This window comes from Pseudophryne corroboree, chromosome 8 (assembly GCF_028390025.1).
Source record: "Pseudophryne corroboree isolate aPseCor3 chromosome 8, aPseCor3.hap2, whole genome shotgun sequence".
Classification (NCBI taxonomy): Eukaryota; Metazoa; Chordata; class Amphibia; order Anura; family Myobatrachidae; genus Pseudophryne; species Pseudophryne corroboree.
Window position 1 is genome coordinate 286,981,704 of NC_086451.1, and position 22,340 is coordinate 287,004,043.

Consider the following 22,340-nt stretch of genomic DNA (forward strand, 5'->3'; position numbering starts at 1 on the left):
TGTGTCGAGAACCATCCCCAGGAACAGTAGACGCGTTGTAGGAACCAGCTGCGACTTCGGAATGTTCAGGATCCAGCCGTGCTGTTGTAGCACTGCCCCAGCTAGTGCTACTCCGATCAACAACTGTTCCCTGGACCTCGCCTTCATAAGGAGATCGTCCAAGTACGGGATAATTATAACTCCCTTCCTTCGAAGGAGTACCATCATCTCTGCCATTACCTTGGTAAATACCCTCGGTGCCGTGGACAGACCAACGGCAACGTCTGGAATTGGTAATGACAGTCCTGTACCACAAATCTGAGGTACTCCTGGTGAAGGGGGTAAATGGGGACATGCAGGTACGCATCCTTGATGTCCAGTGATACCACGTAATCCCCTTCGTCCAGGCTTGCAATAACCGCCCTGAGCGATTCCATTTTGAACTTGAACCTTCGTATATAAGTGTTCAAGGATTTCAAATTTAAAATGGGTCTCACCGAACCGTCCGGTTTCGGTACCACAAACATTGTGGAATAGTAACCCCGTCCCTTGAAGAAGGGGTACCTTGAGTATCACCTGCTGCGACTACAGCTTGTGAATTGCCTCCAGCACTGCCTCCCTGTCTGAGGGAGCTGTCGGCAAGGCAGATTTGAGGAAATGGCGAGGGGGAGACGCCTCGAATTCCAGCTTGTACCCCTGAGATACTACCTGTAGAATCCAGGGATCCACCCGTGAGCGAGCCCACTGGTCGCTGAAATTCTTAAGACGGGCCCCCACCGTACCTGGCTCCGCCTGTGGAGCCCCAGCGTCATGCGGTGGACTTAGAGGAAGCGGGGGAGGACTTTTGTTCCTGGGAACTGGCTGTATGCTGCAGCTTTTTCCCTCTACCTCTGCCTCTGGGCAGAAAGGACGCGCCTTTAACCCGCTTGCCTTTCTGGGGCCGAAAGGACTGTACCTGATAATACGGTGCTTTCTTTGGCTGTGAGGGAACATGGGGCAAAATGTTGATTTCCCAGCTGTAGCTGTGGAAACGAGGTCCGAGAGACCATCCCCAAACAACTCCTCACCCTTATAAGGCAAAACTTCCATGTGCCTTTTAGAATCAGCATCACCTGTCCACTGCCGAGTTCCTGGCAGAAATGGACATTGCGTTTATTTTAGATGCCAGTCGGCAATTATCCCTCTGTGCATCTCTCATGTATAAGACTGCGTCTTTAATATGCTCTATGGTTAGCAATATAGTGTCCCTGTCTAAGGTACAGAGAATCTGACCACGCAGCTGCAGCACTGCACATTCATGCTGAAGCAATAGCTGGTCTCAGTATAATGCCTGAGTGTGTATATACAGACTTCAGGATAGCCTCCTGCATTCTATCTGCAGGCTGAGACGGTAGTGCCACCTTCTTTGACAGACGTGTAAGCGCTTTATCCACCCTAGGGGATGTCTCCCAAAGTGACCTATCCTCTGGCGGGAAAGGGTACGCCATTAGTAACCTTTTAGAAATTACCAGTTTCTTATCGGGGGAAACTCACGCTTCTTCACACATTTAGTTCATCAGATGGGGGAAAAACCACTGGAAGCTTTTTTCTCCCCAAACATAATACCCCTTTTTTTTTTTTTTTGTGGTACCTGGGGTAATATCAGAAATGTGCAACACATTTTTTATTGCCGTAATCATGTAACGGGTGGCTCTATTGGAATGTACAGTAGTCTCATCGTCGTCGACACTGGAGTCAGTATCCGTGTCGACATCTGTGTCTGCCATCTGAGGTAGTGGGCGTTTTAGGGCCCCTGATGGCTTTTGAGACGCCTGGGCAGGCACGGGCTGAGAAGCCGGCTGTCCCACATCTGCTATGTCGTCAAACCTTTCATGTAAGGAGTTGACACTGTCATCCATCCACTCAGGTGTCGACCCCGCAGGGGGTGACATCACATTTATCGGCATCTGCTCCGCCTCCACATAAGCCTCCTCATCAAACATGTCGACACAGCCGTACCGACACACCGCACACACACAGGGAATGCTCTGACTGAGGACAGGACCCCACAAAGTCCTTTGGGGAGACAGAGAGAGAGTATGCCAGCACACACCAGAGCGCTATATAATGCAGGGATTCACACTACCCACAGTGATTTTTCCCTTATAGCTGCTATAATACACAGATTTGCGCCTAAATTTAGTGCCCCCCCTCTCTTTTTAACCCTTTGAGCCTGAAAACTACAGGGGAGAGCCTGGGGAGCTGTCTTCCAGCTGCACTGTGAAGAGAAAATGGCGCCAGTGTGCTGAGGGAGATAGCCCCGCCCCTTTTTCGGCGGACTTCTCCCGCTCTTATAATCATAATGTGGCAGGGGTATTTTACACATATATAGCTTATTAGGCTATATTATGTGTGATTTGCCACTCTTAAGGTACTCTAATTGCTGCCCAGGGCGCCCCCCCCCCCCAGCGCCCTGCACCCATCAGTGACCGGAGTATGTGGTGTGCACAGGGAGCAATGGCGCACAGCTGCAGTGCTGTGCGCTACCTTAATGAAGACCGGAGTCTTCTGCCGCCGATTTCCTGGACGTTCTTCTTGCTTCTGGCTCTGCAAGGGGGACGGCGGCGTGGCTCCGGGACCGGACGACCGAGGCTGGGCCTGTGTTCGATCCCTCTGGAGCTAATGGTGTCCAGTAGCCTAAGAAGCCCAAGCTAGCTGCAAGCAGGTAGGTCCGCTTCTCTCCCCTAGTCCCTCGTAGCAGTGAGTCTGTTGCCAGCAGATCTCACTGAAAATAAAAAACCTAAAATATACTTTCTTTTCTAGGCGCTCAGGAGAGCCCCTAGTGTGCATCCAGCTCAGCCGGGCACAAAATTCTAACTAAGGTCTGGAGGGGGGTCATAGAGGGAGGAGCCAGTGCACACCAGGTAGTCCTAAAGCTTTCTTTAGTTGTGCCCAGTCTCCTGCGCAGCCGCTATTCCCCATGGTCCTTACAGAGTTCCCAGCATCCACTAGGACGTCAGAGAAATGTATTTGCTGAACTATAACTGTAAAACAATTATGGACTAAAATCTTAGGCAAACATAATATGCCTAAGTGCTCTATAAGAAATTGCGCACAACCTTTTATTAAACTGCTATTACTGGTGTCAATGTGCCAATGAGACGCAATTGTTCCTGGACCAAAAAGGAGACTAAAACAATATTTGGTGCATCATACAATAATGGACTCAAAAACAAATACTGAAACACCCTGCTGTGGGTCATCCGGGTGTTAGCTTGACAGTACCTAGGTCAACATGCATAAGATCAACATGGACAAAAGGTCGACATTGTTAAAAGGTCGACATAACAAAGGTCAACAAAGGAAAAGGGTGATATGAGGTTTTTACAGTTTTTTTTAATTTTCAACTTTTTGATACTTTACTATCCACGTGGACTACAAGCCATGCGGTGCACTAATTGGGGTTCCTTGTCATGTTATGGAGAAAACTACACGGAAAACATTTTAAACAATCATGTCAACCTTTTCATGTGTCGCCCTTTTTACTTAGTCAAATTTTTTCCCATGTCGACCTATTGACTATATTGACCTTATCCAGGTCAACCCATGGATCCATAACCCTGCTGAGGTACCAACTAATAGACTGAGCCAGAGGCGGAACTACCGCCAGTGCAACCAGTGCGTTGCACTGGGGCCCGCCACTGTCCAGGGGCCCAAAGCATGTAATGAGTCAAACTGACTCATTACATGCCGCTGTGTGCTGCGGGCAACCGCTGCCCGCAGCACACACCCGCCCGGAGAGAGAGGAGAGGAGCGCAGCGGTACGGGAGGAAGGAGGAGGAGGGAGGTGGAGGAGGGAGCCGCAGCAGCGCTGTGTTATTGGTTGAGGCGCTGCTGCTGCTGTCCCTCTGCTTCACTACAGGCTGTCTTCCGCCGTTGTGAAGCGCATCCCAGCAATCACAGCGGCAGAGAACAGCCTATAGTGAAGCAGAGGGACAGCAGCAGCAGCGCCTCCACCAATAACACAGTGCTGCTGCGGCTCCCTCCTCCACCCCCCTCCTCCTCCTTCTCTCCTGCCCGGGATCTCTGCCAGAAGCTGCACCGAGGAGCCTGAGCCAGCGGAGAGGGTAAGTATAATTCTTTCTTTCTTTCTTTATGTGCAAAAAGGGGGACTGTCTGCCGTAATGTGTAAAAAAGGGGGAATCTGCCTGACGTAATGTGTAAAAAGGGGGAATCTGCCTGCCGTGATGTGTAAATAGGGGACGCTGCCTGCCGCAATGTGTAAAAAGGGGGAATCTGCCTACCGTAGTGTGTAAAAAGGGGGACGCTGTCTGCCGTAATGTGTAACAAGGGCACGCTGTCTGCCGTAATGTGTAAAAAGGGCACGCTGTCTGCCGTAATGTGTAACAAGGACATGCTGTCTGCCGTAATGTGTAACAAGGGCACGCTGTCTGCCGTTATGTGTAAAAAGGGCACGCTGTCTGCCGTTATGTGTAAAAAGGGGACGCTGTCTGCCGCTATGTCTAACAAGGGCACGCTGTCTGCCGTTATGTGGAAAAAGGGGACGCTGTCTGCCGTTATGTGTAAAAAGTGTACGCTGACTGTCGCTATGTGTAACAAGGGCACGCTGTCTGCCTTTATGTGTAAAAAGGGGACGCTGTCTGCCGTTATGTGTAAAAAGTGCACGCTGTCTGCCGCTATGTGTAAAAAGGGCATGCTGTCTGCCGTTATGTGTAAAAAGGGGGACGCTGTCTGCCGTAATGTGTAAAAAGGGGACGCTGTCTGCCGTAATGTGTAAAAAAGGGAATCTGTCCGCCGTAAGGTGTAAAAGGGTCTCTACCTGGTGTAGTGGTGCTACTGTGCGGCGTAATTTGAATAACGGAGGCTAAAGTGCACCGTTTTATGAATTGGTATTATTTTGTGGCCACACCCCTTCCCCACGAAGCCACGCCCTTATGTATTTTTGCGCACGCCTACGGCATTTTTTGCATCCAGGGGTGGGGCTCCGATGCCGTTTCTTGCACACAGTGCTAAAATGTGTAGTTACTGCACTGTTGCTAGGTATCCACTTCTCTGGCCCTGAGCAGGTCCCCCTCACCAGATCCTCTCCAGGGGTGAGGGGGTGGACCTGGATGGGATGGGGGGGGGGGGGTACCAAAGCATTTTGTCGCACCTGGGCCCACCGCTCGCTAGTTCCGCCACTGGACTGAGCACATCACAAATGTACTGAAGTTGCTAGCTGCCTTTTGTTCCAGTGTGAACTTCTGGGTAACAATGGGATATGGAGGGCCCACACTTAAATCTGGATGCAATGTAACACTGTACAGATGCATATAATATATTTAATGTACAACACATATTGTATGCATTGAAATACTCTGCAATATTGACATATTGCCTGGTTTTGTGATATTAAACATGCATAAAACATGCTGTTAGGGTCCAGTGAAAGATCTTCAGGTAATATTCAAGTCTGGACATCAAAGTTTCCTAATTTGTTAATAAGAGCTTCAATGTTCACGTAAATGTACAAGGAAACCACAGGACACCTGAAAGCAGATTCATTTCTAGGAGCAGGTACAGGTTACCTCGTTCAGGTGGGCTCTGTGTCTCAGAAGATGAGGGAAGTCTTACATCATTTGAAAAATCTGATGATTTAGTGTCATTGCTGCTTCGTCTCTGTAAGAATGCAGATATGTAAATAATGCATAAAGACCACAACTGAAAAATAATAATAAAACACTAAAACCTATGAGACCTGATTCAAAGATAGAAGCAAATTAAGTGTATACTGTATATATATTTTTTTTATTTTGCATGCAGGGAAAATACTGCCTGCTTTTGCATATACAGTAGCGGACAAATACTGGGCAAATTTATGTTTATACTGTAATTCAGAAATAAGTAAAAATGAAATCTCACATTGCAATTTAAATTTGTTTGGACCGCAGCGCAACATGTTTTGTTTTGTTTTTCACTAAAGTGCAAATTGCTAATGTTTTGCTAATTTCTTTTATCATTTGCTCCTAATTCTGAATTAGGCCCATTATCTTCAACAAGTTGCTAGAATGTTGAGATACCAGAAAATAGCTCGAGGTAGTGCTGTGACGATTTGCATCATCGCTACTCCCCACTTCCTCCTGCATAGTGTCCTTGCGCAGTGTGGCGGGGCTACGATTTGTTCCTAATTATATTATCAAGCCCCCAGACCGACCACATCACTGAGAAAGTGGACGGGATCTCTCCATCAGGATTAGCCAAATATGATACAGATACAGATATTCAGTAAAATAAATTCACAATTTACAAAGTACAGGGTGTTTTTTTCAAATATATAGCAACATTTTAACGGATTTATATTATTATTATTATTATTATTATTATTATTAGTCTTCAGTTATTTTTTTTTTTACAGTTTTTACCTACTTTACTTTGCAACCCCTTCCAAAAGGTAGTTTGCACCTAAAAGACCACTACAATTTTTGTGGAGTTTTTTTTCTGCAATAACTTCACAAGGAATATAGGGGGAGATTTATAAAATTTTGGAGAGAGATAAAGTGCCAACCAATCAGCTTCTGTCATTTTTATTCTAGCACAGCCTGTCAAATGACAGAAGCTGACTGAATTATACTTTATCTCTCTCAGCGACTGACAAATCCTCTTCATAGATTTTAGAGTTTAGTTTGGCGTGAGATCTGGAACTACAATGAGTTCCCCTATATTCAGCAGTAATTGATCCCATGCAAATTGGGTCTACTAGTAATTAAGAATTTAGCTTGGTATTCCCGCTCTTCTTTCTTTCAGTACCATCTTACCTACTGCTAACCCCCAAATCTACATGTACATAGTGACAGCTAAATACTATCTATCTGATCCACTGGCCACTTTTACTAATACATCTACTTTCTCCTATAGTTACCTTTTCCTGCCCTTAATAGGCTATTTCTTTCCAGGATAAAACACTGACTTTAGCATTACAGAAAGCAGCTACAGATACCACATATTCAGGTAGTCCAAACTTCAAAAATGGTGCACCATCTTCAAACGTGTTCCCACACAGTAGAGAGCCACTAGAGGAAGTCTCTCTGCCACTGTTTTTGCTTCACTTACTTAATATAAATTCACATCTGACAAATATTTGCCATCTTCAAATCTATTCTCTGCCCACCTGCACCCCTCCTACTTCCACTGTCAAATCAGTCCCATAAATGTGATTGCCAAAGTGAGATGGATATTTGAAGTGAATGGCTGGGGTCCTGCAGGCCGCCTAGGATCCCAGAAGATTAATACCCCTTTTCCACTACTGATGCGGGTTGCAGCCGGGAGCCTGACACGGGAGCTACTCGGCTGCGACCTGCATCAGAGCCCCCTTTTCCACTGCACTTACCCAACCCGGCATATTGCCGGGTTGGTGACGCTCTGGTGACGCGGCAAGGGCGGCACTGGGAGATCACGATCTCCCAGCGCCGCCCTTCCATACAGTGTAAATGGGAGCCGTGTCGCATCGACACGGCTTCCGTTTACACTACAGCCTCAGCCGGATCATTCCCATGTCCTACCCAGGTAGATACCCTGGTAGGATTCACGGGCCACTTGATCCGGGGTTTTGCGGCGGGACCCTTTTCCACTAGCAAAAACACGGGTAAATGCGCGCCCCCGTGCATTTACCCATGTTTTTTTAGCTAGTGGAAAAGGGGTATTATTGATATTGTGAAAATCAATTTTAGATGCTTTTTTTTTTACCATCAATAGTTTTTATTCAATTTTTTCGTTTTACAAAACAGGGGTACAGAAGGAAAAAAAGAGGGGGGAAGGGGGGGGACCAGTACATAAATAAATGAAACAACATACTGGAAAAAATATACATACAGTTCAAAATCAATCAAACATATACATCAGGAAAGCTACAATGGACGCAATATAACAAGGAAGAAAAATAAATAAAAGAGAGTAAAGGCGGCACTGAGCACATAGTAGTACAAGTTACGGCATTGAGCACGGGGTATACCCAGACTCAGGGGGAGGAGAGGTCTCCATCAGCAGAGGAGGTATGAGGGTGCATGTCCGGGGAGGAGGAACGCAGTACCAAGTTTGCTCCTTCACCCTCCGTGACAAAAAGATGCCAGGGCATCCAACGTACCAGGGGGGGGTCTGGCAGAAAAGGAACAGGGTATATACTCAGTCTCCATCAAAAAGTGCATCTGAATTTTGTGTATAACTTTAATTAAAGGGGGGGTGCGGGTTGTTTCCAATTCTGAGCTAAGGCCGCACGGGCTGCGAGACAAATATGACCTAACACATATTGTAAATGAGCACCCACGGATCGCGGGTAGACATTCAGTAAAGCTATGAGAGGGGAGGGGTACAGGTTAAGCTCAAGAACTTTATTAATTAGCCCAAATACCTCGACAATTTACTATGGGGACAGGTCCAAAAAATATGGAATAGGTGGCATAGACGCCAACAAAACTATGAGCAAGCAGGCCAAATCGTGTGCAACCTATCAGGCGTGAGGTATAGTCTATGTAGTAACTTAACATGCATCTTGGAGTGATTTAGGCATTTAGACATTACAAAAGATGACATAAAAATGTTTTGCCATTGAGAGTCATTTAGGGTACAGCCAATATCCGTCTCCCACCTAATTTGGGCTCTAGTTTTAGAAACGGGAATCAGTGCTAGTAATGTTTTGTACCAAAAGGAGATCTCACCTTTAGAAACATCATTAGAGAGTCGGCCTAGGACCAGTGAAGTAGGAGGGGGCGGTGGGGTGAGGGCATGGTGGAGGCTGTTCCACCAATGTTGTATTTGATAGTATCTGAGCCTCTCAGAGTCAGGTAGGGAGAAGCGTTCCTGGATGTCAGAAAAGGAGCTAGGCACGGACCCATTAAACAGATCTCCCAGGTGACCAATCCCCCTAGAACACCAATTTGCCAGATTAAGATTAGGGACAAGAGTGGCCACTGTGCGTAGGGATATTCGAGACAAATTATGAAAGGAAGGGGATAAGCCCATGGTCAGTCTGTCCCAGGCCTGTAACGTGGCTCGAGTTGAAGGGAGAAGGCGTAAATCGGTGGTCGCATAGATTTGGGTATCCAGAAGAGATCTCCCAAGGGAAACCTGGGGCAAGCTAATTCCTCCAGACATGTCCACCCCGGACATACATCACTACAGTGAGCTTTAATCTGGGCTAAGAGGCAGGCTTCTTGATATAGGGAGAGATTAGGCATGTCCAGGCCACCAACTCTCCTAGGTAGAGACATCCTTGCGCGGGCCAGTTTAGGCGGGCGCGAAGACCAGATATAATTGGTGAGAATAGTAGTAGCCTTATCTAAATATTTCTTTGGGAAGACAAAGGGAATTGTACGAAACCAAAACATTAATTTGGGAAGCAACGACATTTTAAAAGCGGCCAGACGCCCCAATCAAGATATCTCATAGTTAAGCCACGATTTGGTGAACTGTAATGAGGTCAGTATAGGAGGGAGGTTAACTTCAAAAACAGAAGAGGAGGATGGGGGAATAAAGATACCCAAATATCGCATTGAGGTTGTCTGCCAATTGTAGGGGTATTTAGCACGCAAGGCGGCAAGGGAATGGGTGAGATTAATAGGCAGGGCATCAGTTTTAGTTGTGTTTAATTTATATACAGAAATGGGTTCTCTGCGCACTGAGGTGTTAATCTGAGTCGGGGTGTGCTGCTGGTAATGAGGGGTGTCCCACCCCCCCTTAAGTGGTAAGTATACAGATGTGGATAAATCCACAGGGAACCAGTGCTCAAGCCCTATTTGTAGTGGTGAATGATACGGTTATAAAGTGAAACTAAAATCAATAATGAAAAAGCAGGTAATATACTTAAGGTTGTTTATTCTAAGATGCTGAGATACTTTCTTTCCCAAAAGGTATAAATTCGGTTTAAAAGTCAATCAGTGATTGGGGCACGCTCCTGGTTTGAGCTTAAATTCTGAAGTGCAAGGTTCAATTGAAAGAACAAATGCTGTAATCTTTGTAAAGTCGAAAAAAAGAAAAAGAAAAAAAGAAAAAGAAAAATGCCAAAAAAAATAATAATGATAATATGTACTAAAGTTCAAACGGTTTACAAGTCTATACAGACTGCGGCGTCCCGCTAATCTGTGCTCTGAAGTGAAGGATTCTCTTGTGAAGTGATGAACAGTTGACAGCGGTAGTGTATGCTTTGGTTAGAGTGGAGAATAAGGACCCTGGACTGGCGCTATTCCTCCTGCAGCACGTCCCACAGTAGAGCGCCCGAATCAGGCCCGCTCTGCGGGGCCGCTGACCTGGGGTGTGCACCTGTCACGGAGGCGAAGTGGACCCGGCCGGAGCTCTCCGAGCGGCTGGCCGCGCCTCTCCTCCTCCTACAGGGACTTACCTTCTCCCTTCCCCTCCGCCTTCCACTCTACGCTGTCTCAGGCTTCTTCCGTCGCCTGGCAAACGGTTGCTTCCGGAACTCCGGATCACGTGACCGGATGGTTTGCGGAAAAGATTAGCAGTACTGTCCTTCTTTGCAGTGAACATTCGTCCTCAGTCCAATGTAGTATAGATGGGTAGCTCCAACGCGTTTCGACCTGTTAGGGTCTTCCTCTGGGAGGATGCAGCAGAGTACCTATCCAGAATATTGTGTAAATGAGGGAGTGTGGTGCAAAGGTCAGTTACAAATAAGAGAACATCGTTCGCGAACAGACAAAGTTTATGGGGGGTGGAGCCGAACCGAAGTCCTGGGAACTGCAGGTCCGCTCTGACCTTAGCTGCTAGAGGCTCAATTGCCAGGACAAAAATGAGAGGAGAGAGAGGACAGCCCTGACGGGTGCCATTGTAAATCGGAAAGGGAGAAGATAAAAAACCATTGCTAAAGACCCGGGCCGAGGGAGAGCTATACAAGGCTAGTATGGATGACAGGATTTGATCGTGGAAGCCAAATTTTAATAATACTTCCCGTATGAAGTCCAGTTTAAGCGGTCAAAAGCCTTCTCCGCATCCAGAGATAACAGAAGGAGACCCTGCTCACAGGCTAAGGAGTCTACGAGATTAAATACCCTACGGGTATTGTCAGACGCTTGTCTTCCTGGTATAAATCCGACCTGGTCGGGATGTATCAGGGAGGGGAGAAGGCCATTCAATCGGTAAGCTATTAGTTTAGCATATATTTTAATGTCGCCGTTTAATAACGCAATGGAGCGGTAGTGTTGACAAGAAGTCAAATCCTTTCCTGGTTTGGGGATCGTGACAATGCGAGCCTCCAGCATCTCCTTAGGGAGAGTGCCCTTAGAAGTGATTTCATTGTAGACTACCACCAGAGAGGGAGTCAGATCTTGGAGTGAGGTATAAAAATCATTTATAAAGCCATCGGGGCCTGGTGCTTTATCTTTAGGGAGGGACTTGATCACCCTAAGAGTTTCCGTAGTGGACCAAGGGGCATTCAGTATTTCTTGATCGTCGGCAATGGAAGGGAGTCTTAAATCAGCAAGGAAGGAGTTAATAGGAGAAAGAGTGGGCTGCGGAGTAGAGGGGTCAGTCGAGAGATTATAAAGTTGGGAATAGAAGTCAGCAAACTGATTCGATATATCCAAAGGGTTAGATATTTTGGCGCCCGAGGGGCAATTAAATTCCAAATAAGACTTCATACTGTCTACTATAATTTTTTTAGATATGGGATTAGCCAATAAATGAGGAGAAAGTCTCCAAGGGCGGGGCGGGGAATGTTGCCTAGTGATATCCCATTTAAGAATCATCGGGGCATGATCTGACCAGGTTATTGGGAGAATATCTACCGATCTGGCAAACTGAAGGGTCCATTTATCCGAAAACAAAAAATCAATACGGGAGTAAGAGTTGTGGACAGGGGAATAGTAGGTGTACTCACGGACGGTATGGTTTTGTACTCGCCAAATATCGTACAGGTCAAATTCAACCAAAAGATTACGGAATGCTAGGCATGGTGCGTTAGAGGAGACTAAAGAGGAAGAGGGCCTGGGAGATCTGTCCAACTTAGGGTCAAGGACCAAATTAAAGTCCCCAGTGAGGAGAAGCGAGCCTGTACGGACCTTCTGAATAGCCAGAGTTTACGAAAAAAAGCTACTTGGTTTGAGTTAGGGGCATATGCTGAGACTAGGGTAACCGGCTTGTCATTTAAAAGGCCACTCAGAATAAGATAGCGGCCATTTTTTCAGCTATCTGGGAATGTAAAGTGAAGGAAACGGAATTCCTAAACAGTATAGCCACAGCATTCCTCTTAAAGGGGCCGTTTGCAAAATAACCCAAAGGAAATCTGCGATCTTTAAAAATAGGGGGCGCTAAAGATGAAAATGTGTCTCCTGCAGTGTAACAATATCCGCCTTGTGCCTAGCAAAATACCCCAATGCCAACCTTCGCTTGTTAGGGGAGATTTAACCCCTTAACGTTCATGGATAGAACCTGAACCATCGAAGCAACCTAATGCATGCCATGAGTGGTAGGATATTTCGATACACACACACATATAAAATTTGTCTCAGAGAGTTAGTACCAGTATCATAACAAGGGGGGAGGAGGGGGAGGGCGGGAATAGCGGGAGGGGAGGGGGAAAAAACAAACCAAAACAACCCAGTATATCGGGTCGGTATAACTACTGCAAGGAAGGCAAAAAAATGCAGTAGTACATTAACTGGGGGGAACATGTGGCCGAACACCACCACCACCCATGAACCTAGATAAGGAAAGAGAGAAACAGGGACAAATATGCTTACCAACCATATAAAAGAAAACAGAAAACAGATACGCATGAATTAAACCACATACACGGAGTTGGGACTCCTGCAACATAATACCAACAGGGTAACTCACGTGACCACATCAAAGAGAATAACGGAGTCCCATCCGTGATAACGGTACAGAGTAAAGTCCATAGTCAAAGCCCGAACCCAGAAAGTCGACTTCAGGCGATGGACCACTCCGACTGGAGAGTTGACTGTTTCTTGGATCCAGGAGGCATCGTGACAGAGATATCCCACTCCGATAGCAACTTGACTCCAGCTTCCAATAAAGAAACTGTGTAAGACTTATTTTCATACGAAATGGTGAGCTTTACCGGAAAACCCCATCGATAAGTGATCTCTTGATCCCGAAGTGCCAAAGTAACAGGGAGAAACGATCGTCGTTTAGCCAAAGTCAAAGCAGAGAAATCCGGGAAAAGCTGTAAACCGCCAAGCACATCAGAATCTGAGTCCCTAGCTGCTTTCAGGATGCGTTCTTTCGTCGTGAAGAAATGCACTCTCATGAGCGTGTCTCGTGGGAGCGAAGGGGCAACCGAGCGTGGTTTAGGCAGTCTATGAATCCTGTCTATGAGCAGCTCCCTGGGTTCAGCTCTGGGCAAAAGTTTCCTGAATAGTGCGGTGGTGTAATCTTCCAACTCAGAATTCTGCACGGAGTCGGGAATGCCTCAGATTTTAATATTATTGCACCGAGATCGTTCCTCGATATCTGCGATCTTGAGTTTAAACGCCTCCAGGTCACTTTGCTGTTGGTCATGGGCCGTTATTAGGTCATTATGAGATGATACCAATTCCTCCACTTTCCGTTCCAGATGATCTGTACGTTCTCCAATAGCGTGCAATTCCATCTTAACCTCTCGAACAGCCGCTGTGAGATATTGAGTCAACTCTGTTTTAAACGCTGAGAGGGCCTGATACAGAGTTTTGACCGTGAGAGGAGCGTAGGAATCAGGGTCAAACCACGGCACAGACGCAGGGCTGCAAGGGGTATCTTGCGAAGAAGTGTAATTCCGTAGGCGAGGCGGCAGTGTTGGAGAGGCCAAGGATCTCGTAGAATATATAGCGGAGAGTTAGGTAAGCATAAGGGCCAAGGGCGGTGGTGTATAAGCGGTCTGGACTACATCAGGAGATCGGTATCACAAACGGCCTGGTAGTTGATCATCACTTGCCTGCAGTGCCAGAGTATAGACTCCCAGCAAGCAGAGAGGAGGGAGAAGCCAGACACCCAGCTAGCAGTACCGCATCACAGGGGCCAGATAGACAGTGCCTCACTGGGTGACCACTCTCCCATCCAGGGACACTCCCGCGTCGCTGTTCAGGGACCAAGAAGTATGGGGGGAGCACAAAGGAGAATCAGGGCGTCCACAAGAACAGACGTAGTGTGAGAGGCTATGTACGGGCGCTGCTGGTGGGGGAGCAACACTGATCTAGGCAGCGGGTCTCGGATCTCACTTAGAGTTGGAATGGAAGGCTGGCCCTGTCAGGGGGCCCCTCAGCGGGTGCAGATGTTGCAGTACTCCCCAAGGGCTCCAGACCTCACCCAGCCAGCTGTGAGGGGCAGAGAAGTGAGCCCACAGTAAAGTGTAGCCGGAGCATGAGGATCCAAGATGGCCGCCGCAGCACCCAGGAGGCAGCCCACAGGTAAATGCACCCTGTGCTGGCGTCCCTCCCGGGCCAGGGAATTGGCTGTCAGAGGCTGCAAGGGGCTGGAGAGGGTGTCAGGCGTTGGGGGAGCAGACAGAGAAGGTCCGAAGCCCCGTCGCGCGCGATCGTGGGACGTCCGCGGCCCGGAGCTCAGGACGCAGGTAAGCGCCGCACTCGAGTCCCCGGCTCGTCGGCGTGCCTAGGCCGCAACCCGCAGGGACCTGGCAAGCAGTCCCCCGACTCTGCAGTCGTCAGCGGCCAGACCAGATAGTGGCTAGGGAGAGTGGGGGAGCACGGAGGGCGAGATGTTGGGCAGTAGGCACCGTTATAGGGGTTAAATAGATCGATGTAGCAGGGGCCCTGTGAAAACACGACCTCTTCCCAGTGCTGCTAAGCCACGCCCCCTTTAGATGCTTTTTTAACACTTCGGACATTAGCAGAGACTGGAATGTTCGGTCACTTAAAAAGTTCACATTATATGCCAGGGTATGGGTCGTTGGGTCGACTCAACTTATGTCGACAGTCATTAGGTCGACAACTGAAGGTCGACATGCATTAGGTCGACAGGAACAATAGGTCAACATGGTCATTAGGTCAACATGTACTAGGTCGACAGGTCAAAAGGTCGACATGTGTTGTTGTTTTTTTTATGTTGGCGTCGTTTTCTTCGGAAAGTGACGGGGAACCCCAATTAGTGCACCATGTCCCCTCACAAGGTGCCTCGCTCCCCTACCGCTTCATTTGGCACTGGTTAACATGAAAAAAGAAGTAAAAAACACATGTCGACCTTTTGACCTATCGACTTAATGACCATGTTGACCTTCAGTGGTCGACTTAAGCTGTGTCGAAATAACGACTGTATCCCATATGCCACTGTATCCCATGCTGCCAATTAACATTGTATGCCACATTATGCATTATTTATTACCAGTTATTTATATAGCGCACACATATTCCGTAGCGCTAACCATTGAATATTTGGCCATTCACACCAGTCCCTGCCCCAGTGGAGCTTACAAACTATATTCCCTACCACATGTACAGTACACGCACACATATTCCTGCTAGGGTTAATTTTGTTGGGAGCCAATTAACCTACCAGTATATTTTTGGATTGTGGGAGGAAACCCACGCAAGTACGGGGAGAATATACAAACTCCACACAGTTAGGGCCATGGTGGGAATTTAACCCATGACCTCAGTGCTGTGAGGCAGTAATGCTAACCATTACAGCAGCCCCAATTAACATGCTGCCAATTAACATTATATGCCAGACTATGCATGCTGCCAATTAACATGATTTTCAGGCAAAAACACGTGGATCCGGGATAATTTCCCAGATCCGTGTGTTTTCAGGCCACGATCGTGAAAATGGGTCAGTTATCAGGGATTTTTTTTCGGGCAGGTGAAAAAAAATCCCTGATAGTGCCGGCTTTCTAGACTAATTGGATAGCTCCCAGGGGATCAATTAGCCACGGTGGAATTCCCCACTATATGTGATAATGTGCATGCCCTAATTCACATTATATGACACAGAGGGGTATATTTACTAAGGTCCCGATTTTGACCGAGATGGTGTTTTTTCTTCAAAGTGTCATCTCGGGAATTTACTAAACTCAAATCACGGCAGTGATGAGGGCATTCGTATTTTTTTGGAACTCAAAGAAAAAAATTACGAATGATTACACCATCGGTCAAATACGCCTGAAATTTGGTAGAACTCGGTCATTTACTAAAAAGTGTAATTCACAAACACTGCCGGCAATAGCCAAACACTGCCGTGAAAAAATACAAATCGTAAAAAAGTGCTAAAAAAAACAGACCTGCTTTTTTTTACCGTGTTCTGATAGGCATGCACGGATCCATGAGATCCGTGCATGTTTATCAGTGGGAAGGGTGGGAAAGTGTTAAATTTCTTGAAAAAAAAAATGCGTAGGGTCCCCCCTCCTAAGCAAAACCAGCCTCGGGCTCATTGAGCCGGTCCTGGTTGAAAAAATATGGGTAAAAAAGTGACAGGGGTTCCCCCATATTAAATCAACCAGCACCGGGCTCTGCGCCTGGTCCTGGTTCCAAAAATACGGGGGACAAAAAGCGTAGGGGTCCCCCGTATTTCTGAAACCAGCACCGGGCTCCACTAGCCAGATACATAATGCCACAGCCGGGGGACACTTTTATATTGGTCCCTGCGGCCCTGGCATTACATACCCAACTAGTCACCCCTGGCCGGGGTACCCTGGAGGAGTGGGAACCCCTTAAATCAAGGGGTCCCCCCTCCAGCCACCCAAGGGCCAGGGGTGAAGGCCGAGGCTGTCCCCCCCATCCAAGGGCGGCGGATGGGGGGCTGATAGCCTTTTTGCCAAAATGTGAATATTGTTTTTAGTAGCAGTACTACAAGTCCCAGCAAGCCTCCCCCGCAAGCTGGTACTTGGAGAACCACAAGTACCAGCATGCGGAGGAAAACCGGGCCCGCTGGTACCTGTAGTACTACTACTAAAAAAATACCCCAATAAAAACAGGAGACACACACCTTGAAAGTAAAAGTTTATTACATAAATCCACACCACCAAACATACATACTTACCTATGTTCACACAAGGGTCGGTCCTCTTCTCCATGTAGAATCCATGGGGTACCTGTAGGAAAAATTATACTCACATAATCCAGTGTAGATCGGTCCATTGTAACCAATGGTGGGAACTTTGTGGTCAGCGGTGAGGTTACTTTTGGTCAACCGCTGACCACAAAGTTCCCACCATTGGTTACAATGGAGCGCATAGGCGCTACATTGTATCACTGCCGTGTGCTGCCTGACAGACACTACAGGAGCACACAGCCAATCAGGAGGGTGCCACGACGTGGCGCTCCCTGATTGGCTGAAGGAACCCTCTTAGACAGAAGTCAGGGGGGGGTTCCTGGCAGTCGGAGAAAGGGGTCCCATGTGAAAACATGGGGCCCCTTTCAGTGCGTGGTCGGGTGTCCGTTTTTTTATTTTGCAAAGTACGTGGATTACAAATAGAACAGAAGAGGACCGATCTACACTGGATTATGTGAGTATAATTTTTCCTACAAGTACCAGCTTGCGGGTGAGGCTTGCTGGGACTTGTAGTACTGCTACTAAAACCAATATTCACATTTTGGCAAAAAGGCTATCAGCCCCCCATCCGCCGCCCTTGGATGGGGGGGACAGCCTCGGCCTTCACCCCTGGCCCTTGGGTGGCTGGAGGGGGGGGACCCCTTGATTTAAGGGGTTCCCACTCCTCCAGGGTACCCCGGCCAGGGGTGACTAGTTGGGTATGTAATGCCAGGGCCGTAGGGACCAATATAAAAGTGTCCCCCGGCTGTGGCATTATGTATCTGGCAAGTGGAGCCCGGTGCTGGTTTCAGAAATACGGGGGACCCCTACGCTTTTTCTCCCCCGTATTTTTGGAACCAGGACCAGGCGCAGAGCCCGGTGCTGGTTAATTTAATATGGGGGAACCCCTGTCACTTTTTTCCCCATATTTTTTCAACCAGGACCGGCTCAATGAGCCCGAGGCTGGTTTTGCTTAGGAGGGGGGACCCCACGCATTTTTATTTTTTATTTTTAACAATGTTTTATTTTTTACGAAAGGTGCACAATGAAGCCCAGCACAGATCTCACAGATCCGGCCGAGATTCATTGTGTTAAAGTCGGCAGTGTTTTACAATTCACTCCCGTAAAACACTGCCAAAAAATACGAATGACATCGAGATCGGTAAATACGAAAATGCAGAATACGACAGCTTAGTAAATTAGTCGTAATAAATTCAAAAAGTTGCAAATTTACACTTTCGATGTCATTCGTGTTTGAACTTTAACCTCATTCGGAAAAATATGAATCTTAGTAAATATACCCCAGAGTGTTCCTCTAATTCATATTATATGACACACAGAGTGTTCCTCTAATTCACATTATATGACACACACAGTGTTCCTCTAATTCACATTATATGACACAGAACGTTCCTCTAATTCACATTATATGACACACAGAGTGTTCCTCTAATTCACATTATATGACACAGAGTGTTCCTCTAATTCACATAATATGACACACACAGTGTTCCTCTAATTCACATTATATGACACAGAGTGTTCCTCTAATTCACATTATATGACACAGAGTATTCCTCTAATTCACATTATATGACACAGAGTGTTCCTCTAATTCACATAATATGACACACACAGTGTTCCTCTAATTCACATTATATGACACAGAGTGTTCCTCTAATTCATATTATATGACACACAGAGTGTTCCTCTAATTCACATTATATGACACACATAGTGACATACTGTGTCTCCAATTGAAATTATTTTTTTTACTAACTTGCTGATCTCGGTGTCTATGAATGCTGCAGCAGATCCAGTCCTGATTACTGTCCTGTCACTTTTTATCAAGTGACGTCTCGTTATCGACATGCTGTGTTTTTTTTTAGCTGTGGCCAGTTCTCTCTCCTAAATCAGGGCCCTTGCTACCCTTTGTATACATGTCTGCATTTACTTATACTCCTTTCAGACTGCAACAGGTGGGTCGCACCGGGGATCCGTACACAGGTGCTTCCCAGGTGTCACCCACCTGAGCCCATTTCAGAGTGTTGTCCCCAGCCCGGCAGAGTGCCGGATTGGTGATGTCAGCGGTGACACGTGGGGGTGGGGGTGGGGGGGGTGGGGAGGGGGTTTCGCTTGGAGATCAGATGATCTCCAAGCGCCGCCCGTCCATTCAGTGTGAACAGGAAACAGGTCGCATCGACCCGGCAACCCGTTCACACTGCACAGCGACCAGGGTGTAAACCGCGTTCGACCGGGGATATTTTCCCTGGGCCCATTTAGACCGCACAGCAACCTGGGTTATGCGTACTTATGTGCAATAACCTGGGTTGTAAGATGGCGGTCTGAAAGGGGTATTAGTCTACCATTTATGTCCCTGTACAGTACATGCCCTGTGTGGGACTGCAAAGCACTTTGGCACCTTACAAATCCACAAAAAATAATACTGGTTAATATTTCATACATTCTAAATTAAGCTATTAATAATTATTTCACAGACAGCAGCGCATATTTGCCTCACTGACAGCAGCACATCCCCATACCTATCAGCATGACCCTCTCCAGGAGGGACAGAATGTTCTGCTCCTGCACTTCCCTCTTACTGTATGATTTCCATCACCTGTGCTGACACCTTTTTTATCCATTAACCTGTTCAACACAGGTGATGGCAATCATACATTAAGAGGGAAGTCCAGAAGCAGAGCATTGTGTCCCTCCTGGAGAGGGTCATGTTGGGAGATATGCATCCCGGCCTCACTGACAGCAGCACATCCCTGACTCACTGAAAGCAGCGCATCCCTGCCTCACTGACAGCAGCGCATCCCTGCCTCACTGACAGCAGCCCATCCTGCCTCACTGACAACAGCACATCCCTGCCTCACTGACAGCAGCACATCCCTGCCTCACTGACAGCAGCACGTGACTGCCTCACAGACAGCTGCACATCCTTGCCTCACTGACAGCAGCACATCCTTGCCTCACTGACAGCAGCCCATCCTGCCTCACTGACAGCAGCACTTCCCTGCCTCACTGACAGCAGCACATCCCTGCCTCACTGACAGCAGCATATGACTGCCTCACTGACAGCAGCACATCCCTGCCTTACTGACCAGTGGCAGCACAGGGGTCGGTGACACCCATTGTAGCCAAGAGCCTCCCGAGGGGCATGGCCTTGCGTGATGCCCCCCGTTTGTTACACTCTGGGGGTGTGAACTCCCCCTGGGTACATTACTACAGGTGCATCCCCAGCATCCCCAAAGATGCTGGGCTCCCCCCTGCTACTACTGTCTGCACTGCCAGCTTCTTCTCAGTGACAGGAGCAAGTATTCCAGCATCCGGCTTCTATCACTGCAGAAGAATAAGTATTTTGGTGCCATCCCCTGGAAGGGTGACACCCGGGTGCAGCCCGCACCCCCCTTCCCCTCAGTAACATCTCTGTCACTGACAGCAGCACATCACTGCCTCACTGACAGCAGCACATCACTGCTTCACTGACAGCAGCACATCACTGCCTCACTGACAGACATACACATTTCTGACAGAAACATAAAGAAAATGTAAAATTACTACAACTGGAAGAACCTGACATCGGAGAACATGAACAGGACTATTTGTACTCCTATTCTGTATCTGTTTCACCCAAAATCATCGCCACGTAGAAATTTTTTGTAACAACAGGGGCATTTTATAAGATAGATATATAGATACATGATAGATATATCACTAGGGTGTGCGGTCGCGCTCTCATACACGTACACCTTGGGTAGTCGAACGGACTCAACCTCCGATAACATGCGTCACTACACACACCAAGTGCTATATCACCCCTTTGCCTTCCATTAATTAAACAGTCTTAGGGGTATATTCAATAAGTGTCGGATCCTTTCCGACAAGGATTGTCAGAAAGGATCAGACAATGGCCTATTCAATATGCTCCCAAATCCGACTGTCGGATTTGGCCGCTGCTGCTGCTGATCACCTCGATCCCCGCTGCTGTGGCTGCTGCTGCTCCCCTCCCCGCTGGCCGGGCGTCCACATTGGCGCCATGCGCCGGGGTTAGCAGCAGCAGCATGGCTTTTTCTCCCCGGGTCCGGAGAAGCTGCCCTTCATCAGGTAGCGGGGGACCTCCCAGGTGACACCTATCCCCCCATGCGCTGACAGCGGCGGCGGGGGAGGGAAGACTGACTGCGGCGGCGGGGGGCGCTGGCGGCGGTGGGCGCTGACTGTGGCGGTGAGGGGTGGGAGGGAGCTGGCGGCGGGGAGCTGACTGCGGCGGCGGGGGGACGCCCTGCTCAATCCGACTTTTTTTAAAGTCGGATTGAGATTGTTGGAAAGGGGGCCAAAACCTGTCAGATTTGGCTCCGTTTCCGACAAAAGCACGCGGATTGGTGCCTATTCCGCCGATCCAAGTGTTTCCGACAAGTCGGGAATTCCCAACTTGTCGGGAAAAAAGTGCCCTCTTTGAATAGGTCGGAACCACTTCCGACAGAAATTGAATACGGCCCTTAGAATGGTTCTCCAGTTGTTTCATTATTATTATTATTATTATTATCATCCATAATATGAACTATAAGAACTATCCTAAAGGTCCATACACGCGGTGAGATTTGGGCTATGCCCGATTCTCACTATGCGACATGGACTGTGGTCGGTATCGCAAGCAAAGATGACTGTGCTTGTGATGCTGGTTTTGGCTAAATGACAATTTTGACTATCTTTTACACGAGGTAGTCAAAATTGACTTGCCTGCAGTGTCGATTTTTGCTTGCAATGCCGATCCCGCGGGACCGCGCATCAGCATCGCAAGCTGTGTACACACGGTGCAATATGCAGTAACTTTCCTTACGATTTTGACTATATAGTCAAAATCGTAAGAAAAGTTAAGTGCATATCGCACCGTGTGTGCACACCTTAAGACTGTTTTATTAATGAAACAACTGTATTTGTCAGCAGTTGTAATATGTGCATATCTGATGGCCATTCTTTTAAGACACCCATTTCTACTATTTAAAGACAACCCTGAGTTGTGATTGACGAAACGTGTTGGGTAATATCAACTTGACCGGAGTGGGTTGAATAAGCTGTCTTCAAGCTCTCTCCTAAAAGAGGTGACAGCAGGTTCCTCTATACAATTTTTCCTACAAAGGCCTAGATATATATATATTTATGTGTGGTGTAGGATTAGCTTTGTTTTAATGGTTTTTTTTTTAAATGTTGTTTTATTAAAATGTATCACTGAGACAACAATAGGATTAATACATACTTTTTTTGGGGTGTACTCTGGTATGAGGGTTTTTTGTAGGCATACCTGAAAATCATCCTTTGAAAACTAAAGAATAACTAACGAGTTGGGTGTTATGAACCACAAGCAGTGGTTCATTCCTGTTTGCTTTCTGTTC

The 22,340-nt window shown here is 47.4% G+C and overlaps 1 protein-coding gene across 4 annotated transcripts in view; it reads right to left on the reverse strand.

Moving 5' to 3' along the window:
• Positions 1-22,340, reverse strand: part of LOC134948964 (synaptotagmin-like protein 4) — a 354,237-nt gene that overhangs the window by 67,778 nt on the left and 264,119 nt on the right. For all 4 annotated transcript variants that reach the window (XM_063937274.1, XM_063937275.1, XM_063937277.1 and 1 more), the window contains one exon: positions 5,547-5,637. In XM_063937274.1, coding sequence (XP_063793344.1) covers positions 5,547-5,637 — 91 coding nt within the window. The remainder of the gene's footprint in view (positions 1-5,546; positions 5,638-22,340) is intronic.